The sequence below is a fragment of the Lathamus discolor genome, chromosome 2 (assembly GCF_037157495.1).
Source record: "Lathamus discolor isolate bLatDis1 chromosome 2, bLatDis1.hap1, whole genome shotgun sequence".
In the NCBI taxonomy this organism is placed as follows: domain Eukaryota; kingdom Metazoa; phylum Chordata; class Aves; order Psittaciformes; family Psittacidae; genus Lathamus; species Lathamus discolor.
Window position 1 is genome coordinate 124497092 of NC_088885.1, and position 24252 is coordinate 124521343.

General features: G+C 43.0%; 1 protein-coding gene across 4 annotated transcripts in view; it reads left to right on the forward strand.

The window, feature by feature from the left end:
- The first annotated feature begins 386 nt into the window (after window positions 1-386).
- The window catches only part of TRIM55 (tripartite motif containing 55), a 39440-nt gene continuing 15574 nt past the window's right edge, over window positions 387-24252 (forward strand). The window contains exons 1-10 of one of the 4 annotated variants that reach the window (XM_065668366.1): window positions 387-684; window positions 1096-1268; window positions 9033-9198; window positions 10824-10919; window positions 14763-14996; window positions 15848-15870; window positions 15970-16094; window positions 18255-18478; window positions 20329-20616; window positions 22842-22932. In XM_065668366.1, the coding sequence (XP_065524438.1) occupies window positions 496-684; window positions 1096-1268; window positions 9033-9198; window positions 10824-10919; window positions 14763-14996; window positions 15848-15870; window positions 15970-16094; window positions 18255-18478; window positions 20329-20616; window positions 22842-22932 (1609 nt within the window). In that variant the 5' untranslated portion in view covers window positions 387-495. The remainder of the gene's footprint in view (window positions 685-1095; window positions 1269-9032; window positions 9199-10823; window positions 10920-14762; window positions 14997-15847; window positions 15871-15969; window positions 16095-18254; window positions 18479-20328; window positions 20617-22841; window positions 22933-24252) is intronic. The other 3 variants (XM_065668364.1, XM_065668367.1, XM_065668368.1) reach the window with 3 other exon arrangements.

The window sequence follows — 24252 nt, forward strand, 5'->3', positions numbered from 1 at the left end:
TGCTTCACACCTCGGGAAGGTGAGATCCCAAACCCTGCCAAAACACATGGGGAAAATAACATCCTGCATCTCACAGCCACGGCTGCTTGCTTGAAACAGAGCATTTGTTAGACTGGGGCAGCCCTACGCTCTCTGCTGCTGTGCAGAGATAAGGGGGGAGCGGATTTAGTTTGCTTATCGCTTGCTGTCTTCCTCAAGGGGCGAAGGCCGCCACGTGTGAGTGAGGAGAGCCAGGGCCCTGGGGGCCACCCCCATCCGCCGCCAGCTGTCACCTGTCCCAGCCTGTCCTCCTCTCACGCGCTTATATGGGCACGGCAGGATGGCATCTCGTGACGCTGCGCTGCTAAAAACAGCCCCTGCTGCCTGCGGCCCCGCGTTTGAACAATGTCCTCCAGCCACAGCGACCCGGAGAGCCTCTGATCGCAGCGCAGCCTTGGACTTATTTCAAGGGAAATTAACCCAGACGCCCCTCCGCGAGGCTGTAATCCTAAGCGTATGCCCCTGGAAAAGGTAGGGATGAGCACCGCCTTGAACTACAAGTCCTTCTCCAAAGAGCAGGAAACCATGGATAACCTGGAGAAGCAGCTGATTTGCCCCATCTGCTTGGAGATGTTCACCAAGCCTGTGGTCATCCTGCCCTGCCAGCACAACCTCTGTCGGAAGTGCGCCAGCGACATCTTCCAGGTAGGTTTCTTCCTGCCGGGAGCCCTGCTTCCGAGGCACAGCACTGGCTGAAATGAATGGGAAAGCAGGTTTTTTACATGGTGCGCCTGATTGCTTTCAGCCGTCGGGAAGGCAGGAAGGGGGTGATTTGAAACAGAAGCTGTGTGTCCCCGGGGCCCAGGGCTGAGCTCACAGCAGACCGAAGTGACACCTGTTAGCTGCAGGGACATGGCCACGTGTGTGAGCTGAGGAACTGGCCCCGCATGGTCACCGGGTGCTTTGCTGAGGGTGGGTTGCTGGAGCTACCCTCTCCTTGGGCTCATTGACAAATGGTTTCCTACAAGTGTGGGTTTGCCCCAGTGCTTTTGAAAGGGGTTTTTATGGCTTTGCATGGCCTTACTCAGCTCTCCTTGTGCTTCTTGGCAAGAGCAGGCCTCCAACCCCTACCTACCGACCAGAGGAGGCACAACTGTGGCGTCTGGAGGTCGCTTCCGCTGTCCCTCGTGCAGGCACGAGGTGGTCCTCGACCGGCATGGCGTCTACGGGCTGCAGAGGAACCTGCTGGTGGAGAACATCATCGACATCTACAAGCAGGAGTCCACAAGGTAACGAGTGAATGTGTGCCCTTCGCAGGAGGTTTGCTACAAAATCAGACAGGGCTCAGGAGGCTGGTGGCCTTTGGTGTCTTCGTGTGGTGCACATGAGGCTGATTGAGATGTTTTGTCTCTTGGAAATACAGAAAGGGATTGTGCTGCTATGCATGCCTGTCTGTTTGCTGTGCAATGAAGTCAGCTCTGACTGAGCACAGAAAACCTTAGCCAGACAGATGCTGATTTTCCCTGCTTCCATTTACATCAGAGGACTGTGCTGTACTTATTCACATGAACAACACTTAACTCATACAGGCAAAGCCCTTGAGGTCAGCGTGGCTCCATGAATAAGGGAAAAGCAGCTAGGTTCACATCATTCATTTTTAAAACAGTTCAGATTACTCTCATTTGTCTTTAACCTGGGTGTTCTCATGCTAGAGAAGGGAAAGAAATTTCAAGTCTTGTTAGAAAATCCTGAGGGGCAGACAGTGCAAACAAGAAGAAAACTGAATTTCACACAGAAGATGCCCTGCATCACAATGTCGAATCAAAACTCAATAAAAAAATCTTCATTCCTGACAGCTTGGGATGTGAACTCATGAAATCAAGTCTTATTTAAGACTCCCTAAAAGAGGAAGAATACCCAAAAATAATATGTATCAGCGCTATGTGGTTGTGCATGAGAGTCAAGACCTCGGGGCAGAGGAATGGGTTTGTCCTAAAAAGTAAGATTACTCCTGAATGTTAATTTCCTGCATTGGATGTTCAATGGATCCACCAGTAGAAAAATGTTACATTCTCATCTTTATTTCACTGGGATGGGTCAGACTCATGGTACCGCTATGGGGAACTTAGTAGGGGGAAAGCTAAGCCTGGCCCCAGGCCTCTAAGCAAGCAGATCTCATCCAGGGAAGTGGCCTTTTGCCACCAGCATGGATCCACGGGGCCAGTTTTATATGGCAAGGTGTTTTGTACACCTGAAGGAGGGTGTAATCCTGGCTGTGCTCCCTGACAGTCTTCCCATCCCACCCTAACAAGGAGCAGGGTTTTGCAGGGACAATGAGGTGGTATCACTGCAGCAGGTGGATACAGCCATTGGAGCCCAGAGCCTGAGGTCCTTAGGGCACTTCTCACCTTCTCTGGCAGAGGAGGACAGTCACCGAAAGAGAGAACATTTCCAAAGGTGGCTTTGGCTTTTCTTGGCTGTTCAAATGCCTTTGGGGACTGTTGTAGCTAGGCATAGGTTGGGCTCCAAAGTGTGAGAGAGCATGAAGTTGGCTTAAAGTTGTCCTTTTTTCTGCTCTTTGCTCTCAGTGCCAAGGGAAGGTCAGCTACCCCTGTGTGTGTCATTGATACCCAAATATTATTTTAGTCAGGACAATCTCGGAGGAAATGAATCAGCAAAGCTATGGTGGTGGACTTTGCTTTTTTGACCAGATCAGCTAGACATGTGTGGCTTCACCTCTTTCTTGGTTTTGGGGGTTTTATTTTTTCAGCTCACAGCTGTATTTAACTTTAAATATAAATGCTGCTCCTTTTCCATGTAGTTCATGGGAATTGGAACAAAATTCAGTTAAATACAAATGTAAGAGATTTTGTAGATTTTTTTTTTTTTTTAATTCCACAGAAGTAAACCACATGATGAATAAAAGAGGAGAATAGGGAATAAAAAAATGCAGCATGAACATATATTTGCTGAGATACTTGTCCAAAAGGCTCATTTATTCAGTCTGTTAAGGTGCTTATTTAACCTTCATTTATGTCCTTAGAATGGAAGTTATCGTTAGGGTTACGTAGGAGCGGCAATGCATAGCAGCATTATCTAAACTATTTGGCACTTTGTAGGCCTCAGCTACTTATCTCCCTCTGCCTAACATTTCTCAAGCTCCTATGAGAATGTGAGCAAGATCTGCCATGCTGTTCCACTGAAACCAAAAAGCAAGGGAAATCAGTCTTCTCCACTTCTTCCTTCCTCTTCCTAACTGAGGGGCTGAGGTGTGGCAGAGGTACGTAAGAGGAAGAGTGAGATGTGACCTTTGCCTCCTTGTTTCTTCCCAAGACAGCCCTTCAAACGGGCAGCAGCTGTGATTTGCACAGGAGCCTCTTTCCCTTCAGTCCTCCTGTGGGTATAATTCACCATAACTGTGTCTGCCAGAATGATGCCAGCTCCCAGCTGCATTTCGCATGGACTTAGGAAGGTGACGAATAATTCATCTAGGGAGCAAGCTTTATCTCCTGCTTAGGCAAAACCTATTTATTTTAAAAATATTTTTAAAATTTGAACTTCTATTTGAATTACAGAATTAGGGCTTTTAAACAGAAGCTGGGGCAGCAGCTGAGCTACAAGTTGGGAGAGTCTGCCCAAGCCCTCACAGGCAGCCTCTCCTATTACTAAAAATCACATCATAATGTCTTTTATACCACTGCTCATCAAATTCCAGCTGATGGCAGTGTAACCTGTTGCCCAATTTAGAATCTAATAACAGCACAGGAAAGAAATCCTCAAGCAGGATGTGTCTTCTACAAAGTTTTAGAGGACAGCAAAGGACTGACCCAGTTGAAATAAAGTTGGCTAAAATATGAAACCAATCTTTGAAAGTCTGTAGGCCACTGATTACCTGGACTACCTGAGGACCATCAGGATTCCTGCTGCCACAAGGAAAAGGTAGCAACAGGAGGCTGTGACTTCTTGCAAGCTCTGGCAGTCTCTAACAAGCTTAGCTGGCTATCCAGAATCAAAAGATGCTTTGGGCTTTGTTACCAGATGAATCCTGATCAGGGAGGGTCAAGCTTTGCACCTACCAGGGAGAGCCCTAGGTACAGGCTGTCCCTACAGCCCTGAGCACAGATGGAGCAGTGTGCACAGGAAGGACTAGGCGCTGTGCTGAGAGCAACATGTGTGGGCTCTGCAACGGTGGTGATCTGCTGTAGGATGGGGAAGGCACCACTGCTGGGGGCAGCTATCCCTGACACTTCAGAGGCCTCAGCCAGGGCTCCCGTGGCTCTCTAGGACTTGCTGCAGGGATGCCAGGGGATCTCAGGCAGGCTGAGTCAGGGAGATGAGCTCCCTGCCCACAGGTTGCTAAACAAGGGAGCTGCAGGAGAAGCCCTACAGATTGTGCAGTGAAAGACATGAGGAGAGAGAGCACCTGGATCTTCTCCACCCCCCATTGCCCATCCCCCCATTGTCTCCATCTCCGTGTCCCACATGGAGACAAAGCCCCAGGCACACCTGGTTTCTTGGGCCAGGCATTTATGATAGTACTAGTGTAACGGAGCTGCAGAAATCCCTATGTCCATATAAACTTTTATAGGCTTCTAATTTTTCAAGCCCCATTTCTACCCTGGCTGTTGATAGGCTTTTCACTGCTTTTGGGAGACCCTATCATTATGATTGATTTTCAAGGACCATCTTCTCCAAACTTAAGAACGGTCTATCCCCATATACTCATGTAACAGTGGCAGGATATCTGCATTGATTAACAGGGAACTCCTGATAAAACACTAGAAAAGAAGCAAAAATAAGGTGGACAGATGACTCAGGGGAGACACTGTCCAAGCATGTACAGATGGGCTCAGGAGGGACATGGAAGCTAACAAGAAGAGCTTCTACAGGTGCATCAGCAGCAAAAGGAAGATTAGAGAAAGTGTGGGTCCACCGCTATAATGGGTCAGGGTCTTCTGTGTCAGAGGACATAGAAAAGGCTGAGGTACTCAATGCCTCCTTCATCTCTGTCTTTACTGGTAAAATCAGTCTTCAGTAATCCCAAGCTCCTGAGACCAGTAGGAAAGACTAGAGTAAGGAAGAATTACCTTCGGAGGAGTGGGATCAGGTTAGGGAATATGAAAAAAAATGGATATCCTGGTGAGACGCACCCATGAGTGGTGAAGGAACTGGCTGATGTCATTGCAAGACCATTCTCAATAATCTTTGAAAGATCATGGTAATCGGGAGAGGTTCCTGAGGACTGGATTGGAAGAAAGCAAATGATACTCGAATCTTCAAGGAGGAGAATCCAGGGAACTACAGGCTGGTCATCCTCACACTGGTTCCTTGAAAGCTGTTGAAGCAAACTCTCCTGGAAACTATTTTCAAACATACAGAAGACAAAAAGGTGATTAGAAATAGTCAGCATGGATTTATGAAGGGAAAATTAGCCTGGCTAATCTGATAGCCTTTTATAGTGAGACAACTAACCGAGTGAATGAGAGGAGAGCAGTGGAAGTTGTTTATCTAAACTTTCAACAATGTCTCCTGTCACATCTTTATTGACACACTGCTGAAAAAAGGTCTGTAGTGGACAGTGAAGTGGACTGAAAACTGGCTGAACTGCCAGACTCAAAGGGTCATGGTGAGCAACATGAACTCAGGTGGAGGTCAGTCATTAATGGTGTATGCCCGAGATTGATACTGAGGCTAATACAGTGTAATATCTTCACTAATGACCTGACTGTGCCTCAGAGCCATGCAGATTCTCTCTCCATTCCCTGACCAGGTGCAGGCAGTAGGTGATGCAATGGTACAGGAAAGGCTACAGCTATCTTATGGTCCTCAGCAAAAACACTGTCAAAGTTGCGTTCAGGATTTCAGTAGACACCTTCTTGGATTTGTAAAAATCCTAAGGAAAACATGCTTTCTAACAAAACAGCAGTTTTCCTATGGTCTTAGTATGTCTTTAATTGAAGTGTGTTCCTTTACTTGCACAGCAACTTTGCATTTCCTCACCAAATCACAGAATCACAGAACATCTGAGATCGGACAGGACCTCTAAACATCATCTGGTCCACCTGCCCTGCTCAAGTAGGGCCACCCAGAGCCAGCTGCTCAGGACCATGTCCAGGTGGCTTTTAAAGATTTCCATGGATGGAGACTCCACCACCTCTCTGGGCAACCTGTGCCAGTGCTTGGTTACCCTTGCAGTGAAAAAGTGTTTCCTGAAGTTCAGAGAGAACCTGCAGTTCTTCAGTTTATGCCCATTGCCTCTGGTCCTAGCACTGGGCACCACTGAAAAGAGCCTGGCTCAATCCTCATTGCACCCTCTGTTCAGGTATTTGGATACTTGAAGATATTGGTAAGATCAAGGTCATTGTTAAGGTCCCCCTGAACGTTACCTTATCCAGGTTGCAAGTCCCAAGCTGCAACCTTTACTCACTGGAGAGATGCTCTAGACCTTTAATCATCTTCAGGGTCCCTTGCTGGGCTCTCTCCAGTATGTCCATGTCTCTCATGCACTGGGGAGCCCAGAACTGGACCCAGTATTCCAGGTGAGGCCTTACTAGTGCTGAGAATCCTTCTCTCCATAAAGCACACACAACACTCCACATGTTAGGATCCAAACCCAATTTTAATGGAAAAGAATAAACCTCTAACAGTCAAACACAGGCTAAGCAACTCAAAGAGCAGAGTCAGAGAAGGAGAGTACAAAGCTATTAGGCTATTTCAGCAACCTGCCACTTCTTTGGTCACAAGCACATCTGTGATGAATCTTTTCTTTTACTATGGCCATGCTGTTTCTTTAATCGGCTACTCCTTAATCTCCTGTTTCGGGAGCAGCCACCATTTTAAACATCAAGGTTGTGTTTTGGCCTTTGCTACACCAATATAGACCTAGAGGATTCCCTCTGAAGTTAGGGAATGTTGTGCTAAAAATCATTCCTTTTGTGCGGCCTGGGAAGGAGACCGTAGTTCTGTTTGCTTCTACTTTTCTGTCAGTGTCTTTAGGGCCCCACTAGTTCAGGGAGTTCTGCCAGGTTTCTTCCAGATCTTTGCTGCACCTTTGAAGTTGGTTGCTTCTGGCTGAACTCGCTTGACACCGTCTCCTTTTTGCCATGTGCGATGTGTCTTTCATGTTAGTGGCATCATTCCAGTGTCAAGTAACCTTCTAGTAGTTTCTGTTTCTGGTCTTGTAAATATTTGCAGGAAGAGCAGCTATTTCAGGCTTAATTAATCACTTTGAAATTCATTGTCTGTTAGTGCCATCACATGCAGGCCCTCCTACTGGTGCACTATAACATGAATATATTAGGGCCTGTTTGCAGTCACCTGCAGACAGTGTAAAGTGTTTTTACAGTGAAAACACACGCCTTTTGAATAGCATTAAAATGATGCTGGATTTGACACGCTGAGTGCCTTATGTAAATATATGCTAGAAATCTGACCCAAATAATACAGACTTCCTTCAGAAATTTCTGTCTTGTTTTATTCTGGTATATCATGTTATACTGCAGATTGCAGGCTTTCCATATGAATCCTTTAAATTCCAGTGCTGCCTTTAAATTTAATAATACGAATGCATGAGACATCTTTGTTGCTTGATGTTTTTTTAAAGGCATGTAGTTGATCATATTCATTCCGTTCCCTTAAGAAGAGAAAACCTGTACATTGTCATTAAAAAATAAATGCCATGTCCATTCTACCAAGCTGTATAGAAAACCTCTACTGTAGTTTAATCCAAAATAGAGATTTTCCCATACATTTTTTTTGTTGAACAGAATGACTATTTGCCTCCTTGCTACACAGCTCTGTAAAATGGCTTTTTTTTTTTTTTGTGCATGCAATTCCATTAAATTCTATAGTTTTGAAAAATATTTTGTATCTGAAGATGAAAAGATGTATTTGTGTGATGCCATTGCTCCACTTGCTACAGGTAAATCGTAGTTCTCCTTCCAAATGCCAGCAGAAGGGGATAATGGCTTATGTTGGAAATATTTAACATTGCTGCCATAGGAGTGGCAATCTTTGGGGGCTTGAACCTCCAGACACACTCCCTTCATCAAGCTACTGACCCTGTCCTCTGGTACCACATCTTCACACACTCATGTGCTTGCTGCAGATGTGTTCAGGGTGTTAAGCCCAAAGCATGGGCTCAGAAAACCATCAGCCTGCCCATGCAGACTAGACCAGACCATTCACTTACAGTGGGAACATCAGTTAAGTGGCTCATTTAAAGGAAGCTACAATTAAATTAGTTCCTAAAACAGCAGGAATTGACTTGTATGTATATGGAGAAATCATTTTGCTGAAGAGAAGATCAGGACTGAACTCTAGTCTGGTGACAGTTCCTGGCTTAGCACAGGAGAGGAATGCTCCTTGTGTAACCCATGTATTTTGAGATGGGTACAATCGAGTTACCTACTGTTAAAAAAGTTCAACGTCGTACAAGCTAGACACGTGCCAGCCAGATAAAATTAATTTGTGTCAGACCTTATTTGGTTGCCGGCCTAGTGTAAAGGCCATAAGGACCCAGTCCTGTTTGATACAGTCCTGACCTGAGCCTTGCAATGCTCATCGGCAGAGACATAGAGTTAAGGGCATAAAGGTCTATCAACACCTAACTTGATTCAATTATTCCCTTGCATAAGAGCTTTTCTATTTTAAGGCTAAGGGCCCAACATTTTGTACGATGAACCTGAGAGAAATTGTGTTTTGTATTTCAGATAGATGTTAGATAACATGCTAATTAAAGTATATGAGTAGTCTGAGATCACTCTTAATGAGGTTGTTTACATTTTAAAATATGAGTGAGGGTTCAGTCACACTCCCAGCTGGCATTCCCATATGAAGTCATGTTGCTATATTGTCATCACATCCTGTTGTGTCAGGACATCAATCTGTCCCACTGTCTATTTAGTCATCCCATGTGGCAGGTTCAAGTCTACAGTGCATATTTAGGTCAGCCTTGGACATTGCTATATATCATATTTCATGCTGATACCGTAAGTGTTGTCATCAAAAACTCATGAACATCAAGTTTGGTTTAATTTTGTATTCTTTTGCAGACCTGAAAGGAAGTGTGACCAGCCAATGTGTGAAGAGCATGAAGATGAGAGAATTAATATCTATTGTTTGAACTGTGAAATACCCACCTGCTCCTTGTGCAAAGTCTTTGGTGCCCACAAAGACTGTCAAGTTGCTCCTCTCACAAATGTTTACCAGCAACAGAAGGTAAATATCTTTTTGTATGTCATAGTCAACTGACAGGACCATCAGTAGGGATTTCTGTGAGTTTCCAAAGGGGCCTTTGCCATTCCTGTGTGTGAGTGAAAGGCTCACACAAATCTGCTAGAACTGTTTAGAAACGTAGGAAAATAAATTTATAAGAGATCACACAGAAATATATTAGAGTGTCCCAATTTTTATTAGTATAATGAGTAAACATTTTAGACAGCAGTTTGATGTGAAGCTGAGGATCTCTCTCACAAGGTTCCTATTGTCTTTTTTCAGTGCTTTTAGATCAGAAAAACAAGTGTGATTTACAACACATGAACTGGAAAGAGAACAGACCATTACAAGCCAAGTGGTTATCTATCAGGCACTTTTTGCCTTTAAGCATCCAATTTTTAAGAAAAGTGAAGTGAAAAACCTCCCTCTGCAAGTGAATGCAGGAATATTCAATAGTTGGCAGCACAGGATGTACCTAACATCCTCTGCCCTTGCTGTCACCAGTAGAAGACTTGTTTATTTTTAATACAGTATTAATTTAAAACCTGACTCACTGGGTTATCCTCCTGAGATAAACAGCTCATTTTTCTGGAGGGTCCCAGTGGGGCAAGCAATCAGACAGGCCAAGTTTGCAGTCCCAGCCTCCAACTTTGTCACACAGATGCTTGTGTGTGGAAACTATAAATGAGAAGTTCCTTTAGGAAAGTAGCTACAAACATCCTTTTCAACCAAAAAAGGAGGGAGAAGGGGGAGAAGTTTCTTGGACTGAATCCATGCATCCAGTCACTCCCTTTGCATGGAGATTTGCAAGGCGTGGTTTCCTTCCCAGAGTGCCTGTGGAAAGGGGCTGTCATGCCCAAGACTGGAGGTGTAACCTGGAGGCTGCAGAATGCGTGCTTCAAAGGATCGTTTACAAATCTGTGGAGGCCATGGACATGGTTGCTTCTGTCACAGCAGACTGCCAAGAGTCCCTTAACCCTCCCCAGCACCCTCAACAAGTTCCCTAAAGACCAGCTTTTCAGCTTCTCCTCTTCTAAGGATACCTCACGGTCATCCCTGTCCCCACATTCTGGCCATTTTTTTCTTCCACTGGTTTCCCTCATGCCAGTGGATCAGCAGCCTCCACTTTTGCCTCCTCCTTTCCTCTCTTCCCTTTCACAACAGCTCCAGCCCTGCTGCCTTCATGCCAGGGTCTCTGTAGCACCCTGGTCCTTCCAGGTCAGTGGGCTACCTCTTCTCCTCTCCAGTGGCAAGAGCTGCAGGCCTCAGGGAAAAGCACAGTAGGATGGCTAGACCCAGACACTAAAAAGAACCAACCCATCAAAAGACAAAGTCTTTTCTCTCAACAAACACAAATGGAATATTTTGGGGCTGTTGAAAAAGTGCTTCAGACAAAAACATCTAGAAGAGCTTCCTAGAACAAAGCGCTTCCTCCTTTCAAAACCACAGTTTCTTCGCCATGAAAAGTTTCAAAATGTCAATGTTTTCATAGTTTTTTTAGAGAGGAAACTAGCTAAAGCTAATATCCTGGTATGGCCCATTCATCTCTTGCTCCTAACAATTAGATGTGCCACCTTGAAATGGGACAGTATGTAACTCCTCTTGCTTGCTCTCCCCTTACTTCCTAGTCTGAGCTGAGTGATGGCATTGCAGTCCTTGTGGGGAGCAATGACAGAATGCAAGGGATAGTCACGCAGCTGGAGGAGACCTGCAAGACAGTTGAGGTAGGTACCACCTCTTTAAATGCAGTTATTTCAATAAGTCACATCTTTTGAACTGCTGGTAACAGTCATTCTCTAACAGACCTCACTTTACGCAAATGCGTTCCCACAGCCTTTTACTAAACCATTACCTAAGACTTTGTACATTATCAGCTGTACTGCCTCAACCAAAGGATGCGTCCTGCTGGGCACCCTGCCTCTGACATTGGCCATGTGATGAAGGACAAAGAATAAGAGTAATCCATATCAGCACATCTTGCTCAGCATTCTTAGTGGCATAAGATATCACTGAAGTTAAAAGCAGATCCAACAAAATTCCATCAACTCCCATCTCATTTAACGTCTAAGATCAGGTTCTAGAGATATAGAAGTCTAAAGCCTGACTGGTCCTGTGAACAGAGCCTTAGTCTAAGCCACAGCATAACCTGTGTAGCATGGCACCCAAGTATGTCAGTGAACTCTGTATTTGGTTGATCTGCCTTCTACATAGAAGTACTTTTTAATACACTCATGTTGTCATTTAAGGAGTCTTGTTTTGTTGCTTGTGGGAGAGAAGACTTTGGGTTCTTACTGGATTTTCTGGTAAAGGTCTTACTCTGGCAGAGCTGGAATTAGTTTTGTGTCATTCAGTAGCAGAAGTGGCTTTCATTTTCTCCAAGAGGTTTGTACTGGCAAAAGCAAGGGCTGGAAGGAGCTCATATGGATTGATTTTGTGATAAGAGTTTGATGAAGCATCTAGTGAAGGAGCTGCATCCCTCTCAGCCCAATTAGAATTATATTGACCCTTTAGAGCTAGAGCAGAAAAGAGAAATAGCAGGGAAAAATAAGTTAATCCAAGATGTACAGACTCTAATTGGTAAGAAGAATTATTCCACAGTCTATGTACACAATTGGCCAAGGCTCCTATTTCCTTAGAGCAAGGAAGAACAGAAAATGTCCAAGTTTGGTTCAAGGAACATAAAATCATTAGCTCAAGTATATGAGAGTGGATGTTAGCAGCAGCCAGAACTTTGTAGTCAGGAAGGATGAAATCACAAGGATGGAAATGGCTGCTATCAGGACTTTGCAGACAGAAACAAGCTTTTTGAGTAGGTTAGCTGCCGAAATTTGAATTATATAAAAGCAAAACCTTATACTCATTTAAGTTGAACTAGCTGAACCAGAAACAAAACTTCAAATATCTGGTCTGAAGTATGGAGAAAACTCTATGCTAAAAATACCTTAACAAATACACGAGTTTCTGAAACTAGCTTCCTCAGAGTCATCCACTCAATTTAAAGTCTAACCTTTAAACTCAAAACCTAAAGAAAGTGCAGCCATTTTGCCTTCAGATGTTTAAATAAGCTTTTCACCTTTAAAGTCAAAGATTGCAGAAAATAGATCTTAGAGCTTACCTTGGCACTTCCTTGTTACATTTCAAGCAAATCACATTTCCTACCACACAAAAGCTTTGTCTGAATTGACATCCGTTTGTCCTTGACGATGAAAAGCTACAGCTGGAGCTAAGAAGTGTGCACACATGGAAATAATGCTTATAATCCACGACTGTCTCTTCTCTCTGCTTAACACTTTGCAGAGAACAGTAAATATCTGCTTTAGCACAAAACGCATGATCACTTTCCTTTTAGCTGGAGTAGGTTCAGTAGCAGTAGTCTACAGTTCCATATTTAGTTATTGCTTCTATCCAACCCTAAAAACATATATTACACTGAAAATAAAAAAGGAATATAAAATGCTAGATAGTGGAAAACAATTATAAAGAATCAAGTACTGTTTAGCCCTGTAAACAATATGAGCCAAATAATGAAAAATTACAGTTAAATGCTAATAACATAGGCCAGTCAATACAGATAACTTCAGAACAAGCAGTGCGACTCATGCTCAGTGACAAGGACTCTTTTATTTTTGCTGTAGCCATGCTTTAAGAAACAAAAAGGCTGAGAACATTTCAGAATGGAAAGTCATGTATTTGTTAACCTTTTTCATTGTACAGAATCTGATTAGGATACTTCCATGAGGCAGAGACTTCATATGGGAACATTTTATGCAGAAAGAGAATATTTCAGAAGTATTTCAGCATTTGCAGTTAGGAACCTGTTTTACAATCTTACTCTTGAGGTTCACAGCTCTGTAATATCTACTGGCAGGAAATAATGTATATTAGATCTAAGAGTTAAAGAAGGATCTCTCAGGACACCCTTCTATCACTCTCTTGTTCTCCTCCTACCTCTTGTCCTGTGTCAAATGGCAAAGATAGCACATACCTGTCTTGAAATTAAGGTTGTTTTACAAGGGGTCTGAATGACATTTCAGAGGAGGTAATTGTAGACTAAACTGAAGAGGAATCTGGAGCAAGCAAAAGTGCAGGAAACACAGGGAGAAAGCTAGGAGAGGCGTGAAAGGAGAGAGGATTATTTGAGGTCTGAAGAGCAGAATGACACCCAGGAACTGTGACTCACTTGGTTTGAAAACTTCCTTATCCCGACCCCTTAATTCACTAATCAAGAATCTCTGGGAAGTGGCAAGGACCTCCAGAAGGTCAGGACAAGCCTGCCCCCCTGCAGGGAGTTTTGAATTACAAGTGCCTGTTTAGCCTAGTCTTCCTCATTAGAAAGCGGAGATGGATACTTGGGTCAATGCAACAAGATCTGTATTCACTTCCCACCCCTCAGTGCAGACTATGATTTTTGGCCACATGTCCAGCTTCAAAAGGCTTTCTCCTCTGAATGATACAGAGCAGACTGTCACCACTTGTAGGAAAGAGCTCTGGCTGAAAGTCAAGAGAAAAAGTGGGATTCTTCTCTGGCCAAGTGCTATGAATAATCAGCCTTATCACTTCCAAAAGTACTGTTGGACTGTTAATAATTCTGTGCTGCCAGGATCTCAGCATTATGCCTCAAGGGAAGAAGATGAGGAATTGATTCAGCCTCAGTTCCTAGGAAAGATTTTTAACTAATCATCACCAACCAGAACCAGATATAACCACAATAAGGTTATGCCCCAGGGCACACAGATGACTCAAGTACTTCTGTTCGGTAGACCTCAGACATTATAGATAACCTGTCTCCTGTTTCCTCCCCATAAATCCTCCCTTGCAAATGCAGTGTCTTCTTGTTAGAGAGCACTCAATGAAGCAGTCATCGAACCCATCCTCCTTACTCAGTGAAATATGCTATGTAGTCTGATTGGAAGGACAATAAAAGTGTCTCAAAAAATGATGTGAAAATCAGTGCCTGAAGGTAGGGTTGGAACCTGAAACCTCCTTCTTGTCTTTGTGCTTCTGTCACGCGCTGTTTCCTTTGTGGTGCCGCTACCTCATTCAGTGCACAGTAAATGGAATATAATGGACACCTATTGTCAAAATAGAGTCTGAGTGGGTGTATGTGAAAATCAAGGCCAGACAGGATAGTTCTAGGTTCTCTGGTAGAAAAATAACATTCTCCAGAGCTGATATGAGACAATCTCTCCTCTAAAAAACATTCTGTCCATGCAAATGAATCCAGCTGCTAATAAAGTGGAGGTTTTACTTTTCCTGCAGACTTTGATGTGTCACTGCAGATATCAGAAATACAGATTGCATTTGCAGATTTTTAGCAGACTGACAAGTTATACACTAACCTGTTTGGGGGCTTTCAGTGTCTCAAAACTCAGAGTCTGAGAATGGTTTTAAAACTTTTGTTCCAATAGCTTGGGCTTTGAAAATTATGGAAGTCTCTGGGGTCATTCAGAATCCTTTACACTACTCAGAAAGAGGACTCTCTTTGATGAAAATGCTTCCAAGTAACTGTAAAAATAGAAACTCTTTTAAGAACATAACATGTTTAACATAAACCAAATGATTTGCAGGAATGCTGCAGAAGACAGAAAGAGCAGCTGTGTGAAAAATTTGATTATCTCTATTCTGTACTGGAAGAAAGAAAAAATGAGATGACACAAATAATCACTAGAACCCAAGAGGAGAAACTGGAACATGTCCGCTCCCTGATGAAGAAGTATGCGGATCATTTGGAAGCTGTGTCAAAGCTGGTTGAATCAGGAATCCAGTTCATGGAAGAACCAGAAATGGCTGTGTTTTTGCAGGTATAAGGTCAATAAATGCAGATAGAAGAAGAATGATGGGTTTATTGAAATACTATTTAAGCATTTCTCGATTTTAGGCACATTCAGAGTTAGAGTAAACTTTTACACAAACTCATTTTTTAAACACTTGCATCAGCACAGGCAAATGACTAGTCTTCTTGTGAATAGTGTCCAAGCCAAGAACATGAGTATTTGATATGTGCAGCAAAATATACTATTCTGGGTATGAATTTCTTATCCCCAAAGAAGAAATAGGAATTTTAACATTTTCCAACGTATCTGTATTGTCCCACTGTTATAATATGCGTGTAGTTGAACTTCTGTGAGTTAGAGGTTTTGTTTGTGTATTGACAGAGTGATTAACTTTCCAAGAGTTAAATATTTATGTTTCAAGTCACATTTTTATGACTTTACTTATTTTTTTCCTACAATTTCTCTACATTAAAGGCAATATTCTTTCCAGACAAAGAGGCTCCAGAAGTATGCCCTTATGGATGGCCAAAGATAGTTACTGTGACTGAAGATGTAACACAGCAATTGCTTTTCACCACAAACACACAAAAAAGAAGTGCAAAAATATTTCCGTTTCATTTTTGTAGAAATTGTACATATTTCCCATCATATTTGGATTTTACTTAAAAAGTCTTCAATGGACTAAAAGGTTTGCTCAGCTGTATACTAATTACCATGTAAATCTGATCTCATTCATAGATCTGTCGTGGTTGTCATTTATGAGATCCATATTAGCATGTTTAGAAGCAGCCGCTGTAAGAATAATATCTCAATGCATAAAATCTCTGAAAAAAAATGAACCATTTAAGAAGTCAGTTATTTCCTTTTTGTTTTCACAGAATGCCAAAACACTGCTACAAAAGTAAGTACCTAAACTTGAGACTCTTGATCATTGTAATGAATAACAAATTGCAAATTTATCTCCAAATCTAAATGCCAATAACTAATTTCTGTGTTTTAGAATTACTGAAGCATCTAAAGGATTTCAAATGGAAAAAATAGAGGATGGATATGAAAATATGAACCAATTCACAGTGAACCTCAGTAGAGAAGAAAAGATAATACGAGAAATTGATTTTGACAGAGGTATGTCATTTATTTCACTTACGTATCTTTCTTAAATTGCAGCTCTGTGTGATTTACATTATGATACTGAGTAGCAAAACTTGAATCAGGTATTTCTGTCCATCCTAAAATATAACTAGACCATCTTGTATCAATTATACTCAATAGCAAAAATCCATCACTGTTGAAAAAAATCATGTAACATGTTGACACCATGAGTCTTACCTTTTATGTATCCTCAACATTTCCCTAAGCCTGAGATCTTTACTGATTCCTTGTGTGAAGGGACCACAAAATTAAGCTTGTATCTCATTCTCTAAAGTCCTTTTTTTTCCCTAAAAGATGCCATTATTGTGTGGCCTGTCTGCTCTAGAAAGGCATTAAAGAAGTAGAATGTTTATTACTAAAGGAAGTACTTACGAAATATACTTTGTTTTACTCTTTTTTGATGATAATTGAGAAATATAACAGAAACATAAAATTCAAGGTCAGAAGAATAATAGAGGGAAGCAAAAAGTGTCATAATCTTTCATGCATTTAACATCTTGTGTCATGTCATTTGTCATGACATCATGACTAAACATGCTTAATATATCTATATAATAAGCACAAAGTTGTAATTTTATATTTACCAAAGTAGCCTGAAATCTAGGCTCACCTATGCTTTACCTTACAGAGTAACCATAAGAAGTTAATGGAGACAGATATTTTGAATAAGCAGATCTCTCCAATTAAAAGGCAGCTGTAACAGTTGTCTTGATATCTTTAATTTTCTTGCTAGCACTGGATTCTGCTGGTACATTTACATTTACCTTTACCAGCCAATTAAGACTCATGCAGATGCCACCCATTGCTTACTCCTCTGCTGAGACTTATACTAACTTCAGAATGTATGGCTGCTCCTTGCAAGGGACCCTGCATGCCTGCTGTGCAGATCTTTGTATGTGGGCTGGAATCTGTTGACTAGCTATACTTGGCACTGGGATCCATGTAGCAGGACAGCAGCTGTGCACCAGTCAGCAGCAGAGAAGCAGGTGTCATTTCGCAGGGCCGTGAACCTCAAGGGATTTGTCCTGGGAGGGACAGTTCCTAGTCACAGCCTCATGCCCAGTTCATCCCTGTGATCAGCCACAGCTGCCACATCCCTGCCATTCACGAGCATCTGCCAAGATCGTGACCTTATGCTCTGGACAGACACACACCCCCACCATGTGATAAGGAATGTGACATCCACCTCCTGGAGACAAGCCATTAGCAAGGGCTTTGGCAATCCGGAGTTCGGTCCTGTATTTGAAACTCCTACTGCAGCCAGGGGATGTGTAAGCTGAGACTCAGCACTCTGCTTACAGAAGTGTATTTGCCTGCAGAAACATTTCATCATTATGAGGGCGTTACTCAATTCACAGATCTGAATTCCTTCTAAATATTCAGGCAGAACTATAACTTGTGCAAAATGTGCAATTAATTTGAAGCTTGCATTAGTGCATTCTCTGAAGTGCTAGGATGGCTCTGAACAACATCAAGTGTTTATAAGAATGAGTAATGTGATTATGCAAAAGAAAGGGCATTGTTAGAGGGCTCCCTCTGGAAACTAGCCAAGGCATGAATGCTGACAACGCGATGTGTCAGATGATGCAGAAATGATGGTTTGACTAAGTTTAACAGTCTGATTTTAGGAAGGTTGGTATCCCAAACTTCCAGTCAGGTGTTGCAGAGCACTGATGTGGTAAAGATTTGTTTCGATGGCTTTAATGGTCTTTAAAACAAACATGCACCTACAATTTCAAGAGGGATTTTTCTCCTGGCAGATTGTGCCAGACCAGGTATGCTCTCCCCCAAAGGTACAGGGCTGTACTGCACGTCCCTCATGAGGATAACTGCATTGACTGGACATTTTGTCCTCCTTCCCATACAAAGGGTTAGCTGTAGATTTTAATAAGCGTGTGTGTTCAGTGTCCTCCCTGTTGTGAAGTGACTGATGGCAGATGTATGGCAGTGCCCAGTCCAGGCTGGTGGGACTAGGCTTCTCACCAGTGTTCTCTCCCCAGCCTGCATCCCCTGCCAGGCAGAAGGTTATCAGCACATCTGCCATGCAATTGTAAATGGGGTTTTTAGTTAGATAAAGATTGTAGCCATCTTCATGTGCTGCTCATCCCTGTCCTTTTACATGTGTCCTATCAGAGGAGGAGGGAGAAGAGGAAGAGGAGGAGACGGTGGATGGTGAAGAATTGGATGAAGTACACACAGAGTCATCAGGAGGGGAGGAGGTGGAGGAAGAGGTGGAGGAGGAAGGGGCTGAGACAGCACCACAGCCACCTCAGCGGGACCCAGAACCACAGAGCACAGCAGGAGAGCCCTCAGCCGAACCCGCTGCAGTGCCACTGCCTGCCACCCCAGCTGGTCAGGTAAGTGCCCTGGTGCCCCACTGCCCCACCAGCTGTGCTGAGTGTGCCCTGGCAGAGCAAGAAAACACTTCCCTGTGCCTTGTATGCACCATTCATCAGGAGCACAGCTAAGGGAGTCAATGCCCTGGAGAGCAGAACTGTTTATTGCCCTTGCACGCATATGCACAACTGTACCCTGTCTTCTCAACCTGTGTACATATTGCTTGATAGGCAAAAAATAATACTGCTAAATAAGTGAGATGTATATGGGGTACGTAAGATATAAACAGAAGAGATTCAGTTTGGGAGTCAGGCACATTACCAATGAGTGTTCTGCTTGCTGTGATTTAACTCAGACTATTATAAATGAAATGGTTGTTCAAATATTTTTACCAAGAGAATATGGTATTCTCTCTGGATTTAGTGAGTTTTTCTCCACCAGTTTTTACATAATACTTCCTATCTGTTTTCTGTGAATGATATTTGCCACCTTCTGCTTTTGTCATGCTAGGGATTTCATCTAGGAGGATATGGGAACATCATAGACCAAACAGGAGAGGAAATGGCCTCTTACAACCTAGCAGCAAACAGATTCAGGGTGTGAATAATTTAGGCCACCACTTATTCTTAAGGAAAGCAATTAGAATGAGACTATAATTGCTACATATTCTAAAAGACCTACATAAAAAATATTTCATGTGCTACTTTAGCTGGCCTTACACACAATTAACTTAGCAAATTCTCCGCTTATGCAATTTACCCAGTGAAGCTGCTGAGCAGGTGAAGTCTGCTGTGAAGATATTTGAGTAGGCCAGTGTGAAAACGATAGAACATGTAAAGAATCTTTGTTTGTAGCAAGCTCCCCACATAAAACAAGGGAAAATAAATACTATAGATTCATTCTTGCTGTGATTTAAAAACATACCTGAGTTAACACCAGTTGTGTGAAGATGCTCTTAAATCAGGCTTTATTGGTTTAACTAAAGTTTGTCCTTTGAGATTTTGCACTGACTTAAGTAAGCTTATGTAGCCTAACTGATGTAGGGCTTTATGCAAACAAGAACTAGACATGAGCAGTTCTGCCCACTAACATGAAGTCCCTCAATTCTAAGGCTAAAATGGGAAAGGTACAGCATGCTGCTGTAGCAACTGTAAAATGCCATTAAGAGACGGTCAGATGTGGAGTCAGACATGGCATGTGGGTGTTGCGGAGTGTGGGATACCTGTATTTCAGCTTTTGCCTCCTGGTGCAAGAAAGGCAAAACAAAAATGCTGTGGTGATAGCACAAACCGTGTGGGCGAGCCCTGAGAGCTTGGTGCAGGTAGAGAGGTGCAGTTTATCTGGCTGCTCCTCTACCTGGCAGAGAAACTGTGCTTGGCTTACAGCACTGATAGCAAGGTTGATGGGCAAATACTTCTCTCTAGTGTCTTTGCATTACCCTTATTCCGACTGCTCATATCAACAGGCTTGTTGGGAAATGTGTTGTTTTTAACCCAAAACCTGACAGACCATTTGTAGGTACCTACACTTGTCCACAGCTGGTACCAGTTCATGAGGCTCTTATGCAGAATTTCTTTTATTTTTAGGATTGAATTGCGTGTTTATTTGAGTTATCAAGGAACCACTTGCTCACTCCTTTCTCAGGCAGCATCCCCTTCCCAGCTAATGCTACCCTCCAATTCTATTGTTTGGGTAACTTATTTTCTTTCCCTTATCTGTGTTATTCGTATGATAGTTGCTTTTGTTTTACATTTTGATTATAGTTCTGTCAGACCATATATAAAAACATGGCATGCAGAGCAATGTGGCAATGGCAGGAAGGTAACATGGTGCACTATGCTTGTTCTTCTCTCTATCTGTCCTGATTAAGGATGAGGTTGTGACACCAAGTGGTTCTCAACAGACCCCAGAGTCTGACACTCAAGTGCCGGCCACAGCAGAAGCCACCGATCCTTTGTTTTACCCTAGCTGGTATAAAGCTCAGTCACGGCAACCAAGCAGTCCGAGCTCAGCCCCAGTGAGTGGGCTGGGGACAGTAGGGCCTCCTGTTTCTCTGGAAACAAGTGCAAAGAAGGCAGAAGCCCCAGCAACAGCAGCGATCGAGGAGAGTGCACCGGGGAGTGGTAAGGAAAGTAATTCCACTGCAGCGACATCCAAGGTCAGTGCTACTGAAGTCACCTCGGAGGGCTGTGATGCGCAGCAAGGCGGGAACGGCATCTGCTAAGGAGAATGTGACTTAACTTTCCTCTGCATGCTAAAGAATTATCATTTCAGAAATACAAAACCAGCACAAATTATCGTTTCAGCAAATCCCCTGGATTTACAGATGGTTTCTATATGTGACAGGCTGACTTTTCAGCTTCAGAGTAGCATGCCGATGGCTGCTTGTGCTTAACTGCCAGTGCACCTTGCTTGTGCGAGCTGTTATCCGAGTTGCTCAGCAATGTCTCTGTGCATCAGATGCATGTATTAGCAGCAGACAAATCTTGTGCAAGAGATTACTTCCTTCACCTGTGAAAGCCTGTGTACATCACATGCTGTCCTACTACTGCTGGCTGAGCAGCTATGGCTTGGCTTTGCCTTGCGCAGCTCTGTGGCTGCACCTGGAGTGTATGGCTTTCCCACATGAACATGAAGCCATGCAAATACCCGGAGCCTTCTTGTGTGCTTGACTGCCTCTCAGTAAGCAGTGTGATTTCCTAGGTTCAGATCTGCTGCAGAGGGTTTCCTTCAAGGATTCTTGGGACTTGATTAAAGGAGAGCAGGAAGATAATATATTCCAGTTCTGTGTTAGACTTCCAGCAGTATGATGGGATAACAGATAGCAATGTGTTAAGTATAGGAGGGTATTTTCCTTAAAAGTACCATGTTAGAGATGGTATAACTTGAATTTGAATATTCTTTCTTTTGTATATGTGTACAAACGCCACATGGGTCAAAGATTCAAAGAACAGAACTGAGGGAGCTGTGTGTGAAGGATTTGCACAATACACCAGCTCCAGCTCTAGTGCCTGGCTACCAGCCCATGCACAGCACTCTCTAAATCAAACCGTCCTGATTTACAGGCTTAAGCTGTATGTTGTAACAAAGCAATTACCTCTATGGGTGTGATGAGATTATGTGTGTGTGCGTGAAAAAGCACAAGTGGGCAGTACGTATTTAATGCTGTTTCCTTTAAAGTTGGAGTTGACCATTTAACATACATAAAAAGTCTTACCATGATAAACCATCACATGGTGAGCAAAAGGTTAGCAGGATTTCCTACAGGTATGATAAAAGAGCACTTATCTTTTAGCAGTGAATTTGCTGATAGAATGATTCTCACCAGCTCCAAACTTAACAAAAGCAACATTTGACCCCCTAATTTCAGTAATTATTTTTCAAGTCATGCTTTGATTTGAGAATATTTGAGTGGAATAAAAAAAGTAAAATTAAATTATCAAACCTGCTATGACCTTGTCTTAAGTATTCCAAGTGAGCTGGCAAAAGCAGGTAAATTCACATTGGAATTTATTGCTGCTGTTCCTTCCTATCTGTTCTACAGGCAGTCAAGCCTCACCATAGGCAGGTAAAATCTGTATGGGGTTAGTTTCCTGGGAGATTGCCTACCTGTGGTCTGCTTCCCTGGGTCCTAATTTACCAACAGCAAGTAAAGGAGCAAAACTGATGTTTGATGTGGACAATTGTCTGAAAAAAAGCGACAGTCTGGTACCCAGCTCTCTTCATTGTCGGATATCAGGAATAAAAACAGGGAAAAAAGATGTCAGTTCCCATTGGCATGTGAGTTTTGGGGTGCTGGTTTTCAATATTTCCCAGGTCATGAGTGACACATTCTGGAAGGAGGAGGATGTTGAAAAGGGTAGCGCATGGCTCTGGGAATGCAGGGAAGAAGGAGCAAGGAATGCAGCTGAGGATGGGATTGCCTCTGGACTGGAGACAGAGGAAAGGATAGGAAAACTCAGGAAGCAGAGAGGCGCAGAGCGTGCTGAAGAAGAGAAAAAACAGACTGACCAAGCTAGGAAGGGTGATGTCAGGAGATGAAGCCACAGTCAGATCTACAGATCTGAACTGTCTCTATGTCGTGAGCAAAATGGCTGCTGTCCTGTGGCAGTGATAGTTTCTAAGTATGTGAACTTCAACTGTGTTTTTTCCCTGCATGTGATTTTACACAACCCACTCTGAAACGCCATAATTGTGTATTTTTTTTTAAACGCTGGCTGATCGAACCCTGGTTCTTCACACCACCGTTTTTATTCCCTTCCTCCCATTAAAGGATGTCATGGAAAAGTGCTGTGTAAACAGAGCTTTTTCACTGAATGCAGTGAGAATGACTAGTTTGTGTCATGACAACACTGGTGAAGCACTTTTCTTATTTTCTCACAGGAGTTAGCATTCTGCATATCACTTTTGGCATTTCTTATCATACTACATCATCTTTGGAATCTGATTCAATACATGATTTGTACTTTCATGGGTAGGAAATATTTCCTTTTACCATTAACTAACAGTTCAAATAGTGTCTGTGGTGATGTTCCTACATGGTTTTAAGGGACTTTTTCCCTTTATTCCCATCCAAAAACATCATGCTAGTTCACAGTACAAACTGCCTGAAACATTTCTTCCTCCCGCCTTGGAAATGCCACCCTTCATCTTACTCCTGCATGGTTAAATATTGCATCCCTAGTTCGAAGCGGAAAGAGACATTTACTTCCTTAGATATATGGGCTTATATTTCAGTTGCTGTTCAGATGACCAGCAGGATAGAGAACCTGTGGGTTGACAGGAGATGTGAAAAACCCCGAGCTTGTTCAGCCCGACAGATTGGGGAGGAAGATCTGGAAAGTTGTCATCAGAGGGGTAAACGTCAGGAAGCAAAATCCATTGAATAATCCTGCAGCTGTGATTCCCACCATGAGCAAATCATCCACAGGGGGGGATGGCTCAAGCCCTGCTCCGCGAGGTCCCCATGGAGAGAATAGAGAGACTCTCCTCACACCCCAGTCCACACATCACACCCCACATGCTGGGGACTCCTCTTCAGGTCCTTTTCCCACCAATGGCATCCAAATGTGTCTCTCCCACATTCACAGTGAGCATGAAGGACCAAACATGACTCTCAAATGCACTCCCATGCAGCCGGGAGGGGATACAGCCCATTAGACACCCGAGGCTGTGTGTGTGTTTTTAACTATCTGTGCTTAAAAAATAAGGCGTTTGTAGGCAAAAGCTTTTTTTCCCCATTGGTCACAGTACTTAATTGCTGAAATACCTGTAAGACTAAGGACTGAGAACTTCACTACCCAGTGAAGTTGTCCCAGATGTAAATACTGTAAACTAAGCCTTAACTCCTTTTTGGTAGATTTGCCCAAGATTTAGTTCTTCCAGCTCCAAATTCATACCCCTGGTAGGTAAGACATGTGTATATTCAATTTCCAAAGTGATATGGCTGATCTGCAGAGAATTCTGTGTTACTACTGGGGCATTTAATCTTAACTACTGACGACTGAAGACCTCTGACACAAATAAACAGTAGTTACCTTTGGGTGTGTGCTCTAACAACCGAAGAATTACATTTTGGTCTATTTTTCAACATAAAAATGCTGGGGTTTTCCTGCTTGCTTCTTTACTGCGCTCTAAACATTGTACATGATAGAGTGTATCTATGAAAAATGATGAATTTTATGTGTAAAAATTCCAGCACTATGACTGAAGTATATCTCTCCATAATAAAAGGGGGAGAGGGAAGAAGCTATCACCTATGTTTTGGACACATAAGTTATGCAAAACGATGCAC